The sequence below is a fragment of the Magallana gigas genome, chromosome 6 (genome assembly GCF_963853765.1).
Source record: "Magallana gigas chromosome 6, xbMagGiga1.1, whole genome shotgun sequence".
Lineage (NCBI taxonomy): Eukaryota > Metazoa > Mollusca > Bivalvia > Ostreida > Ostreidae > Magallana > Magallana gigas.
The window spans coordinates 4,635,712-4,660,726 of NC_088858.1; the positions used below are offsets into that span (position 1 = coordinate 4,635,712).

Here is a 25,015-nt window from a genome sequence, read left to right on the forward strand (position 1 = left end):
CTCAAGTAAATTTTCTTCTTGTTGGGATACTTTTTTTCTGTGATCGTGTTCAACAACGCGCCATCACCATTTCTAGGTAACTTCAGAAGTGTCCTCTAAGTAATACTTACCGCTCTCAAGTTTAAATGTATAGGATTGTCTTCAGAATTCGCTCTTATTTGTATTTCCTTTTCATACCCTATTTAAGGAAAAAATCATCAGTCATCGTTCATGAATATTCATATCATACCTAACTAATATGGTATTTTTCAATCCATGGGAGTTATTTTGTCATGGAACTTAGAGCTGCGTGGAGGGTTTTTTTCTTTTATCTTTTCCCATGTAATGTATTATTTTTTTCCATTTTATTTACATGTACTATTTATTGAAATATAAAATTTAGGAAATCTTTCAATTTTTATACTTAATTTCTCTTTATTCTAAAATGTAGTACATTTAAAAACCAATTTATTATTGGAACGTAAGCGATAAAACTATTTTAGGATGTACTTTTGGTTGATTTTTTTTACTAGGTAAAAAGTAATTTAGAGATCTTTAAATATTCAAGAAAAAATTGTCATATTTTAATATACATAAAAAACTCACAACCTTCAAAGAAGATTTTTAACTAACGTGAATTTCATCTTTAATTGCTTTCATTCACATAAAAAAATATTTCAAATACACTCAAATGACATATCCATTTTCGCTCTGCATATACATCAAGCTTGTGCGAAAGTACAAAACATTAATTTAAAGAGTGCATCTCGTCCTTAAATCAAAAGCGTGGCACAGTGATGAATAACATACGACTGAAAATAGTCTAACAAAATAGAATTACCTCTTTAAAAATGAAACGAACAGTTTTAAAACATATATATCTTTTCGTTCTTGTATTATAAAACAAAAGGTAGGAGACTCGTACGAATAAAGAGACATTAAAACACATTCCAAAAACGACAAGGTTAAAGATGTTGTTGTCGCCGTTCCCATATAGGACAGTGAACATATCCGTTGAACAGCCGATAACGTTATTCGATGTTGCGTTTTGTCGCATTTCTCTTTTGTTTCACAATCCGGTGAGGTGAAACTTAGGCATTTGATCTCTTAATCGAGTTTGTCCGGAATAAAAAGTTTTGAGCCTCAAAAAAATTACATATCGATCACTTTAGAGTTGGTTAATCCACTTCTTTTAGCAGTTGTCCAATTTAGAATCGGGTCAAACGGGATCAAAGAACACAAAATATGAACCGCTTTAACTCTAAAGAACTAAAGAAAATTTAATGATAAAAACAATGATAATAAAAATAATTGATATTAAGGAATTCAAATGGTAACATATTTATACAAACAAAAACATTAATGCCTTATCAGTTTTTTATCTGCATGTTATTGTATCGCAGAAATATATTTGATATGAACCAACTAACATTTATTCACATGTAAGATATTCCTCTTTCTAAAAAATTTTGTGGTTTTCAGTTACGAATAATTAAATTTTAGATGCATCAGGTGATGACAACCCCGGGAGCAGTCAGGACATTTTTAGTGTGTGTCAAAATAACATGAATGACATTTCCCTTGGATGTTGTGCAGGTTTTATGAAAACATTTATTTACATTAACGGTTTCCATTTTGGTATCAGTAAATAACCAGCTGCAATAAAAATGAAATGTAATGACTTCGTTAGAGAATGAAATATAAATATTTTACAGGGATAACTGAGCTGAACAAATCGAACACTCACATATGTTGTGGCGGAAGGCTTCATCCAAGATATGTCGATGGTTCCATCCATAAGTGTTGTAGAGACAAAGTTTACAACGGAAGAAAAAGTATCTGCTGCAATGGCGTATATTATCCAGACAAAAGTCCAGGTGATAAGGCAAACTTAATACAAACAAATGTTTATTAACTTAAGGATTAAGAGTTAACATATACATTTTTCGTCTTGATTTTGTAGATCATTACGGTTGCTGTAGCACCTCTGCATACATATTCACAGAGGAGATGTGTTGTAGTTCAAAGCTCCACAAATTCCACCATACAAGTTCGTGCTGTGGCAATGAAACGTACGATGTCAGAGAAAAATATTGCTTTCAAAATATGTTGATCATAAGTTTATGGGAAAGTAAGTGTGGAGATAAAATTTACAACACAAGCGAGCACATGTGTTGTAATAAAACCTTAATTCCTCACAAATACAGTCATAGATGTTGTGGTTCTTTGTCGTATGACCCATCCAATAATGACTGTGCTGGAAATCAAGTGGTCCAGAAAGGGCATCAGTGGTGTCCAAACCGTATGTTCATTAAACAAGCTTAATGAAGATCATATTTGGAAAAAATGCACTTAAATTTAAACACTTATTTTCTTATAAGAATATACTTATTTTACTTTGTAGATGGTGCGTATGATGTCACGACACATAATTGTTGTGAAGGTCATCTGTTGAAAAAAACCGGACCATTTTGGCGCTGCTGTGGAAATAAAACGATTGACTACGACATGGAATCTTGCTGTGCAGGAATGAACTTTAACAAAAGAATCAACAAATGTTGTGGAAGTAAGTTCAATGACGAACTATTTTTGCGAAGGATCTTTAAGAGAAAAAAGATAAAAATTTAGAATGTTGTTTTTTTTAAAATTTAATTATCCATTTGATTTTACTTTGTAAATTTTAAAGGAAAATCTAGAAAATTCATAAGACATTTGCTTTTACGCAGATGAACATTTATTTTTGTCTCTAAATTTGGTCCGATCATATGCAAAATTTAAAACACTATTTGTTGGGATTATTTTGCGTAATTAAAAAGATCGATTAACGTAGGGTATATCAGGTACAAAAGGGTCAAACTAAATGCGCAATTACTCAGAGGGAGGGTCCCTTTTATTACATCTTTGTAAAAATGTACAGAAATTTGAATAATAAATCTTTTAAGAAATGTAATTTAACAAGGAAAAAAACCCAATTATATTAACATTATATTCTTTAAACAACCACATTAAGGAATGAGAAACCTTAAACCAATATTATATCATTAAATGGCCGTTTACTTACCTTGTAGGCAGAATCATAAAAATGGAAGACACGTGCTGTTCCAATCAGAAGTTAGATAAAACTACACAAGTTTGCTGTGTTAAAACCTTTCTAAGAAGAGAAGAAATAGTACAAAAGAGTGCTCCTTATCACGACAAGTGTTGTCCGACTCGTGGAGGTGGGGTGTCTTACGACTCTGTGAACTTCGTGTGTTCTTATGAGTACAGGGTAGTAAACAAGTCAATGCTAGATCCTAGATGTGGGAGACAGAAATATGATCCTATGAAAGATCTTTGTTGCAACTACAAACTGTTTAAACATGCGTTGAAAGACGGGATGTCATGCTGCCATCCAAGTGCTTCTATCTACAATCCCAAAACGGATGTGTGCTGTTTTGGTAAACGTCAAAAGGGCAAGAGGTAATGTTGACCAATTGTCTGTAAATGTGTATCTGAAAGTGATTTTGTGTGATCACTTTATTTTGACAATATGTATGATATAAACTTTGATGGAATGATTTAAATACTTCTTCTTTAGATTTTATCTAATAAGAACCCGTGTAAAATTAATTTCATCATTACAGTGAAGAACGCAAAGACAAATCAATTTGTTGTTGAAATTAGAAAGAACATGTTTTTCATTTAAAGTGAATGCCAGGACTCCTAAAAATTTTTTCCAACATACATGTATTTATTAATGAGAGTTTTGAAAATAGCTGATACAATTTAATTTTATTACTGAATTGTACCTAATTGTGCGTTTACTTGGTACCTTAAATAACAATTTTGTCTTATGATTAACAGTTGCAAGATGCCAAGGTATCGTTTAAGATGTCCCCGTAGATGCAAGCTCAAGAAAATGAATTTAAAGAGATATTGCAGAGGATATCTTAGTAAGCATTTACAAAAGTTAAGAGAATTTACCAGAATTATTAAATATATTTGTGCTTTGATATATCCACGATTAGAATGATTCGTTATTGCCGTTTTAAGGTTTGTTGTATAGTTTAAGGTTATATAGAATCAACGCAAAAGGAACAGATATATTAAAAATCTAAGAATGTAAAATGATTGCCTGAAAGAAATGTTTAAAGCTCTTGCGTATATTAAAACTAATGACAATAGTTAGAGACAGCAAAACACGTTGCAATTAATCAGATTGTTACATTTCAGGTAAAACTGGTCGTTTTAAAATAATAAGAAATATGAGAAGACAACTCGGATCTATAAAGCGCAGTAACTCATGCCGCTGTCTATATGCAAGAAGGATACAGAAACCGTCATGTATAGGCAAACAATGTGTTTCATTTAAAAAACTTATTGGAATTTCAGTTGAAAAAATTAATACTACTACCCTTTATATTGAAAGGAAAAAGAAACTGTTTATTAAACGCTTCTGCCAACATGCCTTGTCAACCAAAGAAAGCATTCTTTAAAGACTCCTTTACTGGAAAATAATGAATGTCAATCCACAAAAAGGCCTTGGAGTTCTTGTTCCCAAATGTAGCTCAGAAAATCTATATCAGCTACCCCTTGACATGTTATTTTATAGGGAATCATTGAATGCCTCTATTTATGTGTATTTATATATGCCTGATAATTTATATCGAGCGCAGCGTAAGGAAGACTTCGCCCGGCACGCGAAGCGAGGCTTCATGGTAACACGTATAAATAAAATAGAACGCGCGTTATTCAATTTGTCGGCTCATCTGACAGCAGTAATTGACACGACGACGTCAAAAATTAATCATTCAATGCTATAATAAATAGAAAATTTATTAACTAACGATATGGATAAGCATTATATGAAGAAATAAAAAATTCTCGGAATTCAATTTGCTTTTTTCTTTGACTATTTCCGAAAACCGAAGAAACAACGTCTATGTTTTACGTATGAAACATGACGTCATGATGTACACTAAGCACATGACGTTTAGTTTGGCTTATGATTTGAATAGGCCGGTGGATCCTACTGTCTGTGTCTCAAACCATAAAAATCAGCGTTCGGTCCATTTAACACCGTTTAAAAATTATTTTGTTTTTGCATGATAAATTTTGTTTAAATTTGACTAATTGAAGATTAAATAGAACAACTGTTTAAATTCAACAACAACAACAACAACCACACAAATACGAAACAAAACAAACAAAACAAATCAATATTACTTATTAGGTTTGTTACTGACTATGTACAGATATTTGTGGGATCGGTAAAGTCCACAGAAGACTCGGCGAAATTTGTGGGGTCTGTAAAGTCTAAAGAAGGCGAGGCGGAGCAAATTTCTGTACACAGTCAGTAACAAACCTAATAAGCGTTTTGTTTTGTCGAGGACCTAAAGATTGTGGTGTAAACAAACAACAGAAAATACATAACATTAAAATTCAAGCTTAATTCTCTAATTTTTTACCTTCCTCGTCAGTCGTCTGTGCAAACCTGGATGCCGTATTGTAGGATCATAATATTATGTTACCGTCAACGTGGGGGGGGGGGGGGGGTAACTCTAAATATTTTGGGGCTTAAAAATTAAAGGTATAGTTGAACGTTTGTGTAAAAAGTCAGCTCAAATAACGTTACGTCCGCCATGTTGCCGTATAAATTTTGACGTTCGCCGTGTAAAGAAATTTATAAGGCAATCACGTGACACTATTCATCCAATGACGTCGAGACATTCTAGTCTGAGGCAAAACAACAATAATTGTACTGTTTATTCTATATATTAAGCTCAACAAATAAGTGTCTTCATTAGTAATTCCTAAGTAATTGAAAAAAAACGAAGATCTGCACGCTGTTTCGTGTTGGATTTGCTTGCATCATAGGTCAACCATGTTAATTAAGATTATCCAGGCAAGGTACAACAGTACTAGTTTCAGTTACAATGTGTAATTTTAAGAATTTCTTGTTTTTTCTAAATAATGTTGACTTGTTTTTAGATTGATGTAAATTAAAGGAGGTGAAATCTTGTTTTTCCTGTAAAGGTTTGGAAGATAAACAAGATTTGTTTTGAACGAAGTGTATATTTATTATGTATGTTTTATGTACGTATGTTTTGACGAAAAAAGTACGCAATTTAAATGAATATCTAAAGTGCATGAGGACCGAAAGTAGAGTAAATGATGTTACGACATGAAGTACATGTGCATATTCTTGGTATTAAACCTGAACTAAGCAAATAGTTTAGTTTTGTATTTACTTAGAGAGTTGATAGGTTTTTTTTCTAATCCTTTTAATCCTTTTAATGTAATAAAATACATGGAGGTTAAAAATAACTTAGTATCTTCGCAGGTCTTATGACAAAAGAGAGGAAATTTTGACACGTTATTCTTTCATTCGGATATTTATTTTATTTATTTCACACAAAAAGATTTTATCCTTTGAAGTAATATATCATTAAAATCCATGAGATGAATGGGATTGTTTTATGTTTAAATGCTTGTAATATCTTACATGGAAAGAGTTTTACTATGAACTGCCACACCTGAAATATTTTCCAAGTTTCGCTTTCGTTAACAACATACCTTTTACGCCCTATCTTTCAACGTAAATGCCTTTTTTTTTTTTTTTTAAATAACCTCATCACACCATATGAAAAATCAAATGAATATCAATGTTTTGATTATTAGGGTTTGGTGGATGTGGCCATTTTTAGACTGCCTCGATCTCTTTTGAAAGAAGAGCTCTATACAAAGATATAGAAAAATACTAAAATTTAAAAGCTAAAATTTATGTATTTATTCTTGACTAAATAATAGATTATAGCTTGACAAATATATAAAAAAAATCTGAAAATTTAAGGTAGATCAGCTGATTGACCACCCAGCCTCCTTAAGATAGATATATTTATCATTTTTTATATTTGCTTTTTTAATGTTGCGTATCCCCTCAGCATGCATTGATAACAATACCTTTGAATAATTATCCTTGACTTGATACTCGCGTCTTAAAATCATACTGACATTTTAATATTCATAGCACAGGTTTCGTCGTTTAAACAAAAAGTATATTAATCTTTCATTTTTGATTTATTTAATCTTTGTAGCTTATTAACATAAATTTTAGACTAATTCTTGTATTTTAGCCAATATCTGTTAACTTTTTATAAATTTGGGGAGTTTTATGAATAAGGAAGAATAGGCCGGACATACACTTAAATAGCAATATCCACCGTTAAAAATATAATGCCAATCTCATTTCTGACCTTATTGATCAAGATAAAAATCCAGTGGGTGTTTTGGAAAACCTTTTTATTACTTCCCTTTTATAAATTATTCGAAAAAAGACTGAAATTTTTATGTAAATTCGTTGACTTTGTAATATTGCTAATAAAACGACATAATGTCATAAAAAACCGATACTGGATTAATATTACAAAACAAATATCATACCTGTATTAACACAATAACGCTTCATTAGTTAATATTGGCAATAAAACTATTCACAAAGCCGGCATTTTTCTGCCTTATATCCTCCATGTTTTATGAATAAAACTTAAAAAATAATTAAATGATCTTATTTTTTATGTGTTTAATCAAGTAAGATGTGCGATTGCAAAACGAACGAAATGTGTTGAAATAATACATTCAATTCTGTAATTTTGAGATTAGAACAGTTTTATTATTGAAATATAGGGAGATCTAGTGAGCGTTCAACAAGGAAGAACTCACATAGATATCACAATTTCTCTATAAGATAATTATTAATTAGAGTAATTGCAATCTTTATAATAAATATCATTTTTATACTGCTGACTGCGTGATATATACCAAATCAACCCATTTCATATTACAGTTTAAAACAGGGGAAAATCATATGAATTTACGTAAATAATGCAAAATGTTTGAAGTCACTAAATTGTTATTATTCATTATTATGCATTCATTTACTGTAAGATTTAATGTTTAGCATGTAAGAGCAAAGAACGTCATGGCTGTGATACAGATATTTTAATGCATTCAATTTCGAACAAATGATGATTTCTCGTTAGAAATTAAAATTGAAATTAAAATAACTTATTTTTCTCTACCTTCTCTCTTCTCGACTACTAGTAACTTCAATGTTCACATGTACTTGATGTTTTCCCGATGCTCTTTTCACTTGCATAATAGAGGTAAACTAATGCAAAAGCATTTTTGAATATTCTGTTCTTCTTTACAGTACCAGTTTTAGTTACAATTAATTTAAGCAACAGTCATTTTACGTAGGTTGTATATACTGGTAAAAACTTCGTTTTTCTTAGTATTTGCTATCTGCAAATGTAATTCACAATTTCTATGGTTAACATTCAGTTTTTCATAGTGATTTTTTTATTCTGTAACCTAGATGAAAACATATCATGACACGAGTATTGTATACTCAACAAAGAATTTTAAGATGTGTATCTAGTTAATAACTTGACAACTGGCCTTAAAATGTTTGCTGACCATTGTAAATACCTAAAAGTGTGACAGTGCAAATATAAGATTCGAAAAGTAAATTTTGAAAATAGTCTTGACCATGTGTTATTTAAAAACAATACGCATAAAAATGGAATGATTTTCTTTCTCAGCTATTTAATATTTACTGTTTTACTTTCCTGTTGTTTCATCGAATTATGGAGTTTTGATAAAGAAAGGTAAATCCCGCATTCTGTAACAATTTGCTTTTATAGACTTCTATGCAATATTAACATGCCTTATCAAAGGATCTTAAAGTAACTTTCATTGGAATGTTTAACTGAATAAATACTCAAATAAAAGAAATTGTAATTCACAGTTATGGAAAAAGGCGGAACAAAGCAAGTGCATTTTTCAAGAATGTAAATATTAATGATGCGTATCGTCTTGAGTTCTGAAACATTTGTTTCCGTAATTAGTCTGTAAACATGTGGCCATATTAAGCTTCAATTAAGCTTTAACAATCAGGAAATACGAATATAGACTTGGAATTTACCCTTATTTTTCCGCATCATGAGAGAAACAAGGAATTATATGTCTGATTTGTTCTATGTCGTTGGGTATAACTTGAAAATGACCTTGATCCACTGTTGAAGTATAGTGTAGGCGTTTAACGATTCATAAATCTAAAACAAGTTTGCAATATTTAAAATTTCCTGATAATTTTGGAATTTTTAATCCCATATTTTGTTTGAGGCATCAACTTTGTTTCCCGTTGTTTAAGATTGTTTTCAACATGTTTGTGAATTTACATTAAAAACCTTTTCATTAATTTTATATTATAATTGTTGATGCTATGCACTGTTTTTTAAATAATATTTTCACCTGTCAAAATTTATTATTAATATGGGTGCGGTGCATTATATCATTTTAAAATGATATTTCATGTCTTCTAATTTCATATTTAAGTTTTTTGTTTCTATTTAACAGCACATGAATATTTTTCAAAAAATGATTTGTTATTGTTTACAAAAGACGCAATCACTGAAGCTTGACAACCCGAAGAACCACATAGTGAATTATTAACTACAAACATTTTTTTTAAAAGTAAATCCTGAATATCAGTCATAATTTATCGATATTAATTCCTTACAAGATGGAATGTACTTTTTGTTTTTGTTTTTTCAACTACACTAAACTGTAAAAGCTATATATGCATAAAGGAAGAACGATAACTCTTAATGAGCATTCTCGTGCATTGCTGTTGCCAGAGTGAACTAAAATCGTTTAGAACGTGCTAGTTCTCAGTTTAGCTTACCTGAGCCGAAAGACCACGTGAGCTTTATCCGTTGCCTGCCGACCACGTCGGCGTCGTCTACGCAAACTTTTTACATTTTTATCTTCTTCGTCAGAACCAATTAGCCATTTTCAACCAAACTTAGCACAAAGCATCTTTGGGGAAATAGCCTTTAAGTTGTTAAAATGAAGGACTGGGGCCTGTTTAAAATGGAGATTATTAAGAACTAATAAAGATTTATTGGTATTTTTCAAAAAGTCTCTTTTTAAAAACCTATGGTCCAGAAAAAAATCAAAGGTAAGTGTTTTATTAAAAGCACAACATGAGATAATACCTTTAAAAGATCAATAAAAACATAATCTAATGATTATAATATGTACATCTGTTTTATAAAATTTACTTTTTCAGTGTCTTTTAATAACATTTTGAATCAAAGGACTTTGTGCGGGATAGAGTATTAAATATCCCACAATTTATGAATAGAGCTTTAGAAATTTACATATAGAAAGATTAAAACATATATAATTCAGGTTTAACAAGATAAATTGTCTGATCTGTGTCTTAATAGAGATTTGAGATACTGATAATGTTTACTTTTACAAAAAGTACGTATTTAAGCAACAACAAAAATGGTAATTCTTATCAGTTTTTTTTTAGTAGGAAACATCAAGGACATGCTTGTTCCAACATAACTTTTTAACATGATATGCAAACTGTTTTGAACAATAATATATATGAAAATTGTTTTGGAGCAACAATGCGCTCTATACTTCCTATTGTTGAATCTAAAGAAAACGTGATGATTTTTTATGTTTTGGGGATGAACGGGAAATGGCCTATTTACGTGACGTCATAGAGGCACGAGGATTAGCCCGTGCTGTAAAACTACTAGGTTTCTATGATTTCTGTAACTTACATGTTTTATACACTATGATATATCACTATGATATAATGTTTTTAAAATTTATTAAAGGGGGGAGGGGCAGATTTTGAACCTTAACGAATATGGTAAGTATTTTTAAATAATTTTCTCAATAACGCCAATGATGTCCTGTTGAGGCGCGAGCGTGAGTTACATAAATATTCGAAATGAAAATAACGTAAAAATGTCAATGATTTATTATCTTATTCCACATTTGCTGAAAAATTTATAATATTTTTTAATAAATATCAGTAATAAGGATTCATTTCTTCGGGTTTTATTGAATTTAACGAATTCCCAACCATAATGATCACCTCATAATGCTAAAAAAATCCTTATTCTTTAAATAAGATGAAAATGAATTCAGATATTCAAATATTTTTAAAGACGTTAATACCAAGAAACACTATTTATTACAATATATAATACTTTCTCACACGTAAGAGCAATAGCTATATATATTATGACCAAAATTGTTTTAATTTCGAATGTGGAATTCGAGATCAATAAAACCCGTATATAATTTACTATATTCAAATTACAAAACAAATAAAAGTTTAAAGTATCAAACAATGTTAAAATATGAAAATCACATTAGTTAAAAGGGACTTTAAATAAGATTAATTTATGAATATACATACATGTGACTGCTCTAGAAAAAGCATGTGCGACAAGTTTTAAGAGGTATACAAACGATATTTGATGGCAAACTTAAGGTCGAATTTCCTCCTCATGGCAAAAAGCACCAAATGCAATTCAGTCTTACAGTTGCGATGGAAAGTCTACTTTATAAACATCAACCAACGCCGTTTTAGAGTTGTATAAAGCTGTATCGGTATGTTCGTATCATCTTGCTGATAATTTCATTTATCTCTTTCTTGGCTGTCTGAAACTGCCGTACAAATAAAGGTAATTTTCTACAGGTTCGTTGTTTCTTTGGAATGATTTTCCTCAGCCTAACATTATTTTGTAGAAGAAGATCGCTATCCCCAAGTCTTAGTGTTTCCATGTCAATTGTGCTATCTGTGAGTAGCAAATACGTAATCTCCCGTTTTTTTTTCAACTTTCGAGATTTGCACGGCACGATGAGTCTTAAAGTTTTTGCATCTTTGTTACCCATAAAGAGTTTACCGTGCATGGTCCAAAATAATCCCGAACAAACTAACTTATTAATGCATATTTGGTGAGCTTAAAAAAGACAATAAAAAGTGTCACTAGGATTGGGTGTAGCCACTTGCTGAATGTAAACAGGGTAGAAGAACTCGAATGAGATAACGGAAAACCTACTGTAAGCCTTGCATACTGACTGCTTTCCTGTCTTAATTTTCCTATAGATGTACCTGGTATTCCAAAAACATGTACTGCAAATACCAGTTGTACTTGCTGAAGAATCCCTGTTACGTGAAGACAATTGATAACATATTAGGGCTTGATTAGTATGTAAATAAACGTACTATTTGCGACTAACTATTGGCAACGTTACGAGAAAAAAAAATAAGATAAAACAATACACTTTGTAGGAAAGATAAAAATATATCCTTTCATAAAATATTTACCGATTTACTCTATTTATGCTCCATTGGTGCTTATAACCTTTATATAAAAAGTTTTTATACTTATTCAAATACTTAGTAAAATATAGCTACTTTCAGCATATCGTGTTATATCAATAGTCTTTTAACCTACTGCAGCATTTTTGTGTCGACAGGTTATAGACTTTGGCTCCAACAACCCTCGGTGGCATCGATTGTTTCCGACCCACAGCATCTCGAGCCTTCTTTTGACTGGATAACATTATTGCAGCAATGAGAAGAAATATTGAAAGAACCTAAAAAAGGTAAAAAAAAAAGATGTAAAAAGATGTAAAAAATATAAAATCACATTGTTTGAATTTATAATGTTAAGAACATAAACTGGTTGAGATAAAGGTGATTTATACATTCTTCACTTGCCTTCTCCACAACAATGCAGATTAAGAGCTACGACCTTTTTCGTTTTGAGGCAACACTGTGATTGACTGAAATCATACAAATTTGATCCACAACATTTCGGCAGAAATAGAGGCCTGTCGTGCAATGTCCCGCCCCAGCATATTTTTGCCGAAACGTTGTATTTGTTTATACCACAAACGTCTTCATTAAAATTAAGGACTCGACCCTTTGCACAATGTTGACGTTCTCCATTGTACACAGCTAATTGTGCCACGTACGTTTCACATACGTTTAAAGTTAACACATGTGCAACATACGTTAAACATACGTGACACACACGTGAAGTCAAACCGTACGTTACACATACGTTGAGAAACGCATGGTTAACATACGTGTGATAACATACGTTCAACATCACATACGTTTAACATACGTTAGATTTTACATATGTTAAACGTATGTGAACCATATGTTTTACATATGTAGATCTCAACCACATGTTACACATATGTTAATAAACACATGGCTAACATGAGTTCTAACAACCATATGTTACACGTGCGTTAATAATATATGTTTTACATATGTGTGAAGGCATGCATATGAATAACATTAAAATTATCTGCATGCCAGATCTTAATGGGGGGGGGGGGGGGGGGGTCCGGACCCCTTCCCCCTCCTTGGAAATGAAAATACCTACATCATACATGTCTAAACATTGTATGACACTTTATATCATTGTACATAAGGTTAATTGATTTGCAAAACCACAAATAGAGTTACATGCATTTCCTAAAATTTTCATCTGAAATTTCTCTGTGCAACTCCTATATTAATCATAGTTAATTTCAATCTTCATTCCATAAAATGTTTAGAAATTTGACTAATAAACCATGTTTCATATGGTAATGTTTACAAAATCATTTTGCATATTCTATTTTCTATACAAGTGAAGTATGCATTTGGTGTACATAGGCCATTTGACGTGGTGAATATTGTTTATGTACACACAAGTGGCATTCTCAGTCAGTCCTCGATTGAATTCATTCGTTTCTATGCATGCTTATTTTTGGGCCATTTGTTTGATAAAAATAGAGTTACCTATGCATATTGTAAAATATAACCGAGCTTAGCCATGTTAGCAGTCTTTCGTATACCGGAAATTCCTCAAGACATAGAAATAAGAAGAGGAGACCACAAACCTAAAAGTTCCGACTTTTTTTTTTTAATTTTCACGCAATAGGTGTCGATGATAATTATATACATATATATAAATACTTAAATTGTGAGAAAAAATACCACAATGCTTACAATATATAATAATAGATACATGTTAAACGTTATCGGAAAAAGAAAAGCTCTTCATATGCAATGACAAAGTACCCCTATTTCATTTTCACTTTACACCCAGAGCTCAACATGCACTTTGCATTGTACAAAAGCCATGTGCCTTTTTATTATGTGAGTATTAGCCTATCATAAATAATACCTTTATAATATTATCCAGCTGATTGTAAAAAAAAGTTCAAGCTGCATGATCATAATCTGATTATATTTAACAAACAAAAATGTTTAATAACAGATGCGATGTAAAAATTGCAATGCTCCCTAAATACCTTGGAAAACAAAGTTTTCATACAATTGGCTGCCAAAGCCTTACTAAGCAATGCATTAGCTGCATGCATGTATCAAGTCCTAGAATAACATAGTTTTTAATTTTACATCTTATATTAAAGTAGAACCAGCTTTTCAGAAATGTGTCAAATTATTATTATTTTTTTCATTTGGACAATTGAAACAACTCCTTTATAATTTACTAAAAAAGGCAGAATATTCATACATATGCACATTTATAACATACAGTGAGCATTTATATAAATTAATTCAGCTTGATCACATTGGCCAAAAAATTCAAAGACCAAATTTTAACACATTGAGGCAATTTTAATCTCATAAGTCAATCTATTGATCTGTTGATTTTCTTTAAATCAAGAAAAAAATCCGTTTGGATTGAAAATATAACAGGCAATTTATACCCTGGCCCATATTGTTGGATATATAAATTAAGTGTTAAAAATTTATATTTTTGCAAAAGGACTATATATGGTTTGAGCCTAAAATATATTATATTTTCTTGTCCCGCTCAAACTTGTCTGTGCCACATCTTTTAAACTGGATCAAGTAGGACTTTCAAACTTGGTCAGCTGGTTCATCATATGGAAAGCGATGTAACAATCAAAAGTAGGTCACAATAGCCTCGTTTTGAAAAATACCTGGCATAGCGTTACCAAATACTGTCTGTGCTATGTCTTTTAAACTGGATGGTGTAGGACTTTCAAACTTGGTCAGCTGGTTCATCATATAGAAAGGGATGTAACAGTCATAAGTAGGTCACAATAGCCTCGTTTTGAGAAATACCTTGTGTAAAGTAGCCAAATACTGTTCATGACCAAAAATAAGGATTTGTGGCCTCATTTTTGAATGCTCAATACATATACTTAGGACTATAAAAAAAAGATAGCATTGTGTTAACACATTATGATAAAAAAAAAATTATCTTGCAGTCATGTTTTTTTTTTATTTTCAGAAACACTGAGGAGTGACTGTTTAGTGTCAGTAAAGAAGAATAAATCAGAATTTAAATTGTGAAAATTTGTTTTTCCTTTTTATTGTAATTTTAGATTAGCAGATGGTTTGACACATGATTACATGTAGTTCCATTGATGGGGAAGTAAGATAGTTATTTGAAGAGCCTAAAGCAGGGAGTTCAGGGATTTTAACAACTTGAACTGAAAGACAAAAGAAACATTTGAAGACATTTAATCAAAGACCTGGATCATGTGTCTGTTACGTATACAGATGGGACTCGAATATTTTTATTTGTAGAATATATACATACATGTTGCATGTTATGAGAAACACATGAGATTCGAGTCACATTAAATACATATAAAAGATATACATATGTTAAACGCATGTTATAATCCACGTATATGAAACGTATGGTATTTACCACGTACGTTAAACGTAAGGTATCTACAACGTGTGTTAAACGTACGTGTAACGTATGTACCACGTACGGTTTAAAACGTACGTTAAACACACGTGGTACTTAAATCACGTTAAACGTACGTGAGATCACATACGTATCACACATGTTTAACGTATGTGACACATACGTGGCACATTTTGCTGTGTAAAGGAAACGTTAAACTTTTTTAACGGAAGAATTGCTAACAACAGACAATTTAACAATCCTGAAAGAGGATTTTTTAAACCTTTTTTTTTAAATGAATGTACAACCAAAGCTAAAAAAATTGATAATGTTTCACGATGTGTACGTGTTTATGTAAGAGCAAAACTAAACTGGATTATTTGGGGTGGAGCCAACAAGCTCCCTTGTGATCGTTTTCATCTTCATCCTTCGTCATACAATGTCAAAAATTTAACTTTATACATTACTTTAAACACCTTTACAAAATCGAATCACAATCAATAGGTAATAAAAACTAGCATAATCATAACATAATGGGCTAGATTAAATTGTTGCAATAACACCCACTGAACAATATTAAGACAAATATTTTAAGCTTTGGAGTTATAATCGGGTGTCAAGTGAATCAAAAAATAAATAATGGAGTAGTTATACAATTCTAAATCAAGGGCTGTTCATTATATATTAATGCATTTGCGCACAAATCTTATATTTCGCTGGATTTAAATACTTCTATTTAAAATTAAAATAAACCATTGTTTTCTTCTGAAAATCTTGAAAAATTCCAAGATATATTTTCTTTAATGAACGTTTATTAAGTAGGATTAATGATATTGTTCATTTTTGTAAAATAAAAAAATAAAAAAGGGGAGGGGGAGGGTCGTGTTCAGTGTGTAAAATTACATGATTTAAAACAAAAAAGTTTTAAATTCTGATGTTTTTCCATTCAGTTATGTCTTTGTCACTGGACTCTGGTAAACAATCAAAGTACTGAGAGTACTGAGAGACGGGGTCTTGAAAGTTTGTATTTGTAATTGTACTTGATTTCCTCGAATATGCTTCCAAATATAATGAGTTTGAATTAGTTACTTCAATCTATGTTAATTCGGCTTTTTTGCAATTGTCTGATAATTTGTACTTTGTCTAAATTTTACTCAATCCCGGCCTTCATAATTGTAGAAAATTGACACAACGGTAGTTAATGTAAAATAAGACCCCAAGGAAAAATTTTAAAAATTACTACTAACCGGGAAAATCAAAACAACTTTATCAAGGAAGAAAATTTAAATCATTAGATTTATTCAATTTTGTGATCCAAGAGAATATCCACAATTCGGACGATATCCGATATACAAAGTTTATGAAAACCTCGAAAACTCTCAAACTGCTGAATTAACAAACACAGTTAATATTTGTATACAGATAACAAACACAGGCACCTGACGTTAGAAATATTTCTTTTTACAATAAGATTCCAAGTACTTTAACAATTAAATGGTTTGTCACGATCGCCATTTTGATTTTTAGACCGACTTATCTGACACGATTTTCTTGCAGCGATTCATGCAAAATAAATAGATAAAAATAAATCCGTTCGCCACTTACTACTTTTTTGTGTAAACTCGAACATCACCTACACGAATTACGATTCAACCGCTCCGTTCATTAAAAATCATTCTCCGAAAATCAGAGACACAATTAACAGAGATTTGCAACTCCGCAATTAGCGTGTAAATGTGACCAACGGGACCAACATTACTTTGAGCACTACAAGTGCAACAGGAATCTTGTATAAGTCATTAAATTTGAACCTGATATTGAACATGAACCAGTCAATATGTTTAAGCATGTTTTATTTATGAAACATCTACAAAAACTCTTTATTTAGCTTTTAAATTATTTTTTAAAACTTATTGATTTTTCACAAAGTAATGGTAATGGTAATGCATTACTTTACTCATGTAATGGTAATGTAATACATTATTTCAAGAAAATGAAGTAATGGTAATTCATGAAAAATGGTAATGTAATGCATTACTTTACAATGTAATTCACCCCAAGCCTGATTTCAACTAAACCAGACATGAACATAAACATTTAACTTGGTTCATCAATCGATAAGATTGTATATATTATTTGTATTATTTGATGTATTGGTCACCCAAAATGTATAATCTACATGTATATAGATTTTGCTTACAGTCCATTGTTCAAAATTTAAATCCAGTTTAATTAATTAAAGAGCCAACGAACGAGAAGGCAAATTCAGACTTGTTTTTATTTTCTATGTATAAAATTCCTTCAGAGACGAACAGCAGTCATACCGCAAGTAGACTGGAGGCCAATGAAACACCTATTTAATATGTAAGACATCTTTGTATAATCCGTCCTGATTTTAACTTCGGCTTGCGCATGAAGTTCGGTAGTATTCAGGTGAAAGATTGTCGAAATAAAATTCACGACTTTTCAAAAATGGCACATTGCGTTTGGGAACTTTTGATTCAACCTTCAACCTCTTCCATTGATTAATGAGCTTGTACACCAACTGGATTGTCAACGGCGTTGTGCATTCAGTTACGTAACTCATTCCACATTTGAACCCGAGCAAGAATATTTTGATCAATAAAACTATTTGTTTATTTTCTAAATAAAATTTGGTTTATACACAGAGGACTTAAAAAGATTTAATGAGTGTTTTTATAATATATATTTACTGAAATGCATGAAAACTTTCTGCACTATTTTCTTACGCGCAGACGCAATTTATGTGTTCTATGCGTGCCTTCCGGTTTGAGACTTCGGCTGACAGTAAGCTAATAGACGGGGTCACGTGACCCCCTTCAAAAAATATTACGAACGGTCTAGTCTTTTATTTTCTTTACTGCCAATACTTTTAACATTTAATTATAATTAAAATTTGATTTAAGTGGGAATAGCAAATATTGATTGTAAACCAAGATAAGTGGGAAAAATAGACTCGTGACGCCTACGTGTATGAGAGGGTGAGCATTCCGGTTCCCCTTGATCCGAATATAATATCACTGTCACAGATAAATGGTATATAAATATAGATTAACAAAGTTCTATTGCATGGCGCTACGCCGCCTAAGTCATTAAACATTAATTGTCTGATAAATGATGACCTCAATTTAAAGTTTATCAAAGTTTAGGGTTTATCAATTTGAAAAAGATCGATGCAACACTGCTACAAGGCAGAAAATCTGAGCAACAATAGCCATAATAAAATCAGCTTTATGGAGTTATATGCAAGATATCTGTGCGATGTAGTATAATAGATCCTGTATAAAAAGATTTAACATTTTTTCTCCATATATACTCATGTTAAACACATGGGCCCTTTTAGTTAGAGGATGATTTCAAAGCCATATCACATATATATTATATATATATATATATATATATATATATATATATATATATATATATATATATATATATATATATATATATATATATATATATATATATATATATATATATATATATATTTCTTTTCTTTTTTTTAAAATTATAAATTCAAAAAAGGGCGTATCCCTTCAAAATAACAAACATGAATCCCCTACACCCGATAATACTCTGAGCTGAGTTTGGTTGCAATTGGCAAAGTGGTTCTGGAGAAGAAGTCGAAAATGTCAAAAGTTTAAAGACGAAGGGACGGGCGGACGCCGCACAAGATTGATCAGAAAAGTTTACTGAGCTATCAGCTCAGATTAGCTATAATAAAATATCAACATCAAATGAATAAGTTTTCAACTGAATGTATTTTTGATATCAGACTGTCTTAAGGTATTTTGGATAGGAGAAAAAAATCTCTGATATTAAATTTGATAATAATTTGCAAAAAATTATATATATATATGTGTGTGTGTATTCAGAAATAGGTGTAGCGATATTTTTTTTGTTCACTTCAAATTTATATTTGGCATGCATAAGAATTGACGAAATGTATAACAAAAATTAATATTCACAGTATGTATGGCTAATAACATGATTTAATTGGAAAAATAAAAGATATATATTTATGTTTTTTAAATGGTTAGATATACTAAATGATTTATTAATGTACGAGAGTTAGAGTTATAAGTTATATAGTCGTTACTCTTATAGAAGAGGATTCAAGTCATGTGTATTTATATATTCTATAAAACTATAAATGTCTCCTTTTTATTTGTCATCTCTACTGGGTTTTAACGAGTCTTCATAACTGGAAGAGATAGGGAGAATTTTTAACCCAAAAAAGACAATGATTGTATATATTATATTTGAATGAGACTAACCAGGGCAAAGATTGAAAACACTTTAAGTTCTTCTGTTTCTACATGTTTGATTGTTGTTGGTTTAAAATGACGGAAGCGATTTCAAAAATCTTACTTATTTATTTAAGATAATTATATATATTAATATATCACAAAATATCGTTACAAAAATTTGGAAATTCATATGTATAATCGAATTAGAAAACGGGAAAATTATTCAATATTACAAACACAAAAAACCCCAAAGAGTTTTTCTGCCGAATGTTACAAAAAATATTAATACCTGTATTTTAAAAGTGGACTATACTTATTTTATGTTTATGATACATTTAAAACGGCCCTCTTCCTTGGCATTTTCTAAATCAAACGCAAAATGAATTAACATTTTTATATGTAATGTTCAATTGTTACGGTTAAATAAAGTTTAGATCCATTTTATCATCATTTATCTTAACAGATACTAAATTCCTAGGTACGTTATGTTTCTTATAACAACTGTGCAATAGTATAGATTTTAACTATAAACATATGAAGAGAAAAGTGAAAACTGGCGCCATCTTTTCTCAATGTCAGTTTGTCATGATTTTATTTAAAATAGTTCAATTAACTAGGTCCATATACTCTATCTGTATTAATTGTTAACACCGCCGCTTCTGCAGTTAATATGAATAATATTAAAAGTAAAAATGTAATTGAATCTTGACATACTCTTTTGTTTTGAAACTTTTGAAACTTTTTCGTTTCAAGATGCAAAAAAAAAAAAAAATCTAAAAACTGCAGTAGCAAAATTTTCATTTTTGTTTATGCCATTGTCAAAATATATATAAGAAAGGTTTTTTTGGTTATTTACACTTGAACTTTTTTGTTTAAAACTTTATAAGTGATATTCCTTGTTGTTACTTAACACGTATCAAAGTTATTTTTACTTGAACGCATGTTGTACAGTTCACATTTGCTGATAAGGGGTGCTTAATTATTGATTGAAGGAGCAAGAATCTATCTAATTCAGTTCATTTCACTCAAACCCTCAACATGACGGTACATGGAGTACAAACATAAATAAATATTTACTAACTAGATACACTGTCAAAGATACAGTAAAAATAGAAAACGTGAGCAAAATAAAGAAATGTTCAAAGAGGACAGACTGATTAATGAATTTTAAGTATAAATAAGCAGAGTGCTTTTGGTTTTTTAAGTTTTAAAGTGTAAAGTTTTAAAGTAGTCTTGTCAAAGATGCAACCCAGGAAAGACAAGAATTCTATAAGTTCACAGTCAATTCTTGAATATAGAATTTCTGAAACTTTCCTAGCTGAAATCAATACATCATAAGATGCAGCTTCTCAATATAAAATATACAATTTTTATTATTTTATTTACCACAAAGTAAACATCAAATATTCTTTTCAAAATTTGAATCGTTCATTTCATGTCAAATGTTTTTAAATCTTAATAAAAATAACAGCTGCAATCAAATTGTACTCCGGCGTCAAAGTCATAAAGATTCGTTTGTCAGATGAGAAATCTGAAATGATCTCTTAAATACTATATAAACAAAAGCTAGACGTGGGGTAACAAAACAAAAAAGTCTTTTATGTACTAGCTCTTTATCATAAAAAAACCCCGCTCCAATGACCCCTGTCGCGAATGCTGTTAAGTGTTTTGTCAAGAACAACAGATAAGGCTGATGGTTTGATGAACAAAAAACAGAGTCCCACTGTCGCAATAATTCATACGAAATACAAGTATCTTAGACAAGCTGTATGATCTGTTTGAATTATAACAATTTAATGAAAATAAAACATGTTATCTCCTTATAGATGATATATTTGTATGTAATTTAATGGTAATTTGTATCTACTTAAAGGTACTAAAAATTCCCAAAACCTTTTGAGACATATTCTCAGCACTGTGGATGAAATAATTTGTCAAATTTATTTGCAAACAAGGTTTAAATAACAGTTTACAGTTTAATTAAAGATAAGAAAGGTGCCACAATAGGGAGTTCACAATGTTTAAATGGGTTTATATAAGAAATATTTTCTAAAACGATATTACTGTACATGTCAATTCTCAAAACGTTACATGTAATTTATTTTCATAAGTTTAGATATCACCAACAAGGTATTCAAATCGTGTATTGAGAAGTTAACAGAAAAGATACTTTCTACGTGTAGGGCATTACAAAACATGTCAATTCAGCTTTTTTAATGACTTATTATAAAGCGATTGTAATATATACATGTTTTCTTTCACTAGAATATATTTTTTGCTAATTGAGGCTTAGAATAAAAAAACGTTACTTGATACTTTAAATAATCGGATTGTTAGTCAAAAAATTATTTGAAAATAAATTCTTTCAGACTATTATTCTTTCTAGCGCGTCATCTAATTGGTCTAGAACGTAGAGTGACAAGGCGAACAAAACGTTGTATCTCCTAGGAAATAAGTATCTATCTCTTCGAAAACATCGAGATTTTTCATTCCCATATTATGAAAAAAAACCTAGATGAGCATCAATGTAAACAAATATGATTAAAAATAGAATCTAATAATTTAATTTATTTATTTTTTAAATCAGAAAAGCAATTCGACTATCTATCGTTTGAATTAATGAATTTTCCTCCGGTGATGCTCTCGGGAAATATGATTTTTTTTAAGGAATAAATCATTATATGTATATTATATCATAATCATTAAAATAATATAATATATAATATAAAGCATTGAATGTTCTTTCTTTAATTAAAAAAAGGAATTGTACGCTCCGGATATCTATCTGGATTAAACTTTAAACTTTAAAATTGTAAATTAGAATATGGGATATTTTTCCCATAGAGCATACTGTCAATGCAATTAAAAGCTAGGTGTTCTTTGATCTTAATAATCCTAATTCATTTTGATCTTTTTATCAATAAACTATTATTAAACAGTGAATAACTGAAACAGCAAATATTTACGTTTTATTCTACAAAATTTATTCTAAAAATACAAAAAATATATATACAATATAAAGCATTGGACAAACAATACAAAAATCAATTCGTTTCAAATGTTATAATTTAAAACATATTGTGGTCACAACATCCTTGTAAACATAGTTGGTGAAACTTAAAAGCAAAGATACACCAATTTTTTCTTTTTCTTTTTTAAAATTCTTTTTTTTGGTGAAAAATGAGTTAGTTTTGCCATTAACTTTCTTGTAAGATAACAATTACCAAGCTTTTTTATCATTATTTCATTTAAAAGATGTTGATTGTAAACTAAAATAAAATTTATCCTACAAGAACATAATTAAATGACTGTTAAAATTTATAGATAGTCAAAACTATTATATAAAATACAGTTGTATAAAACATTGATAGCAATCTGTATGCATGATTTGAAACAAATTTCAAAAATGCATCAATATCATCATTAATACAATATATAGAGTTTTACACAATAAATTCACTTAAGATTTTTACTCCAAAGAAAATCTCATATTCTGATTCAAAAATTATTAAGATTATAAATCAATACAGCAAAAATAATAAATACAGTATCAAAATAAAATCATTACTAGAAATTAAAATCAAATAAGCAAAATCACATGAATAGAGAATGTGCGTTCACATTCAATTCGCTGCCTTAAAATACAAGCATGACCGATTGTTGAAAGACAAACAAGAAAACGTTTTGGAATCGCTAAGGATAATTGATTGACAAACCTTTATTCCAAATTCTCCATCACGTTCCAAATTCCAAAATTCTCAATCGCATTCCAAATGGGACAAAGGGATTTGATTAAACATCATAGATAACAGTTCCGATCCAGACATACTGAACAATCGAAATGATCATTTGTCTCCACAATATGAAGGCGTCAGGGTAATTGGTCATTTTGGCCTTATCAGCTTCCAGATGAATCTTTTTACCGCCTTTTGAATCTCGATGAGAACCACAGACACCTGCCGACATGTTCGTTGTTTCCTCTTCACGAGAACATCAAGTTTACGATGATATTGCAAAAGAAGGTCACTATCCCCAAGCCTCAGTGTTTTCTCGTCAATGGTGCTATCTGTCACTAACAAAAACCTTCCCGTCTTGTTCAGCTTTCCAGATTTGCAGGGCACGATTATCGTCACATTTGATTTTATTTTGTCTTTGTTTTCGTATTTAGCATCCAGGATCCAAAGTATATCTCGGCGAGTTGTCTTGTTAATGGTTATATTGTAAGCTGTGCGTAACAAAAAATGTCAATGGTCAGATTTGTAAGAATATTTCTGATTATAAAACGTCATGAAATGCATAATTATGTAGTTGAGTACAAATGTTTTTAAAATTTTGACTAGTTAAAATTCCAAGTATATGTTAAAGTTTATACTTAAAACGTAACACCTACTGTGTCTCTTGCAGACATATTGGTTTCCTGACTTGATTTCCCTGTAGATGCGCCTGTGGCTCCAATGGCAAGTCTTACAAATACTGCGTGATACTTTCTGCCTTTTGGATAAGGATCCGTTGTTACGAGAGGTTCTGTTGATTACTTTATAATTGTCTGTACATAGCTGAGTACGGTTGTCGTATCCACGGTAACAACTGTGATGTTTGGGTATTATTGTACTGTCTTCTGAAAAAAACAATGAGTAGCTTTAAGTAAAGTGACACCGTAATGCAATATGTATAAAACTATAAAATCGTAGTATCAGACTTTAAAAGCAACTACGTTTTCCTCCCTGTTTATGTTAAGAAATGTACAGTTCTCATTTTTGACTTGTCATGGCAAACAACATGACCTCAACTTTAATAAAAAATCAATGGGGAAAAAAAGAAATCCTAAGTGCATTGTAGTTTTAAAAATGTTATCCTTTACATATGGTCGTTATACTGGCAAAACACTTTACTTTATTATTGTCGTGGTTAACATGATAATATTTTCAAAAGTCACAGTGCTTACTGCAGCATTGGTGTGTGGAAAGATTATAAACCTTGGTTCCACAACAACCCTCGGTGGTATCGATTGTTTCCGACCCACAGCATCTCGAGCCATATTCTTTTATATGGATAACATTATTGCAGCACAGTTGAGTAGAATCGTTAAAGGAACCTAAAATGGGTAAAAAAAATGTAAAAATATTTAATCATGCTATTCGAATGTACAATGTTTAGAACATAAATTGGTTTGGATAAAGATGATAGCTATACATTCTTTACTTGCCTTCT

The 25,015-nt window shown here is 30.6% G+C and overlaps 1 protein-coding gene across 4 annotated transcripts; it reads left to right on the plus strand.

The window, feature by feature from the left end:
- Positions 1-229: 229 nt before the first annotated feature.
- On the plus strand, positions 230-15,426 carry LOC105342859 (uncharacterized). 4 transcript variants are annotated; one of them, XM_066088473.1, is made up of 10 exons: positions 230-321; positions 1,483-1,575; positions 1,695-1,856; positions 1,943-2,281; positions 2,384-2,545; positions 3,048-3,438; positions 3,823-3,911; positions 4,192-4,302; positions 12,316-12,444; positions 12,579-13,172. In XM_066088473.1, exons 1-9 carry the CDS (start codon positions 273-275, stop codon positions 12,414-12,416), a joined length of 1,497 nt encoding a protein of 498 aa, XP_065944545.1. In that variant the 5' UTR covers positions 230-272; the 3' UTR covers positions 12,417-12,444; positions 12,579-13,172. The 4 variants fall into 4 exon arrangements, with proteins under 4 accessions (XP_065944545.1, XP_034325311.2, XP_011448222.3 ...); XM_034469420.2 differs by lacking the exons at positions 4,192-4,302; positions 12,579-13,172 and adding an exon at positions 15,126-15,426 and having other exon boundaries at positions 231-321; XM_011449920.4 differs by lacking the exons at positions 12,316-12,444; positions 12,579-13,172 and having other exon boundaries at positions 231-321; positions 4,192-5,508.
- The last annotated feature ends 9,589 nt before the right edge of the window (positions 15,427-25,015 follow it).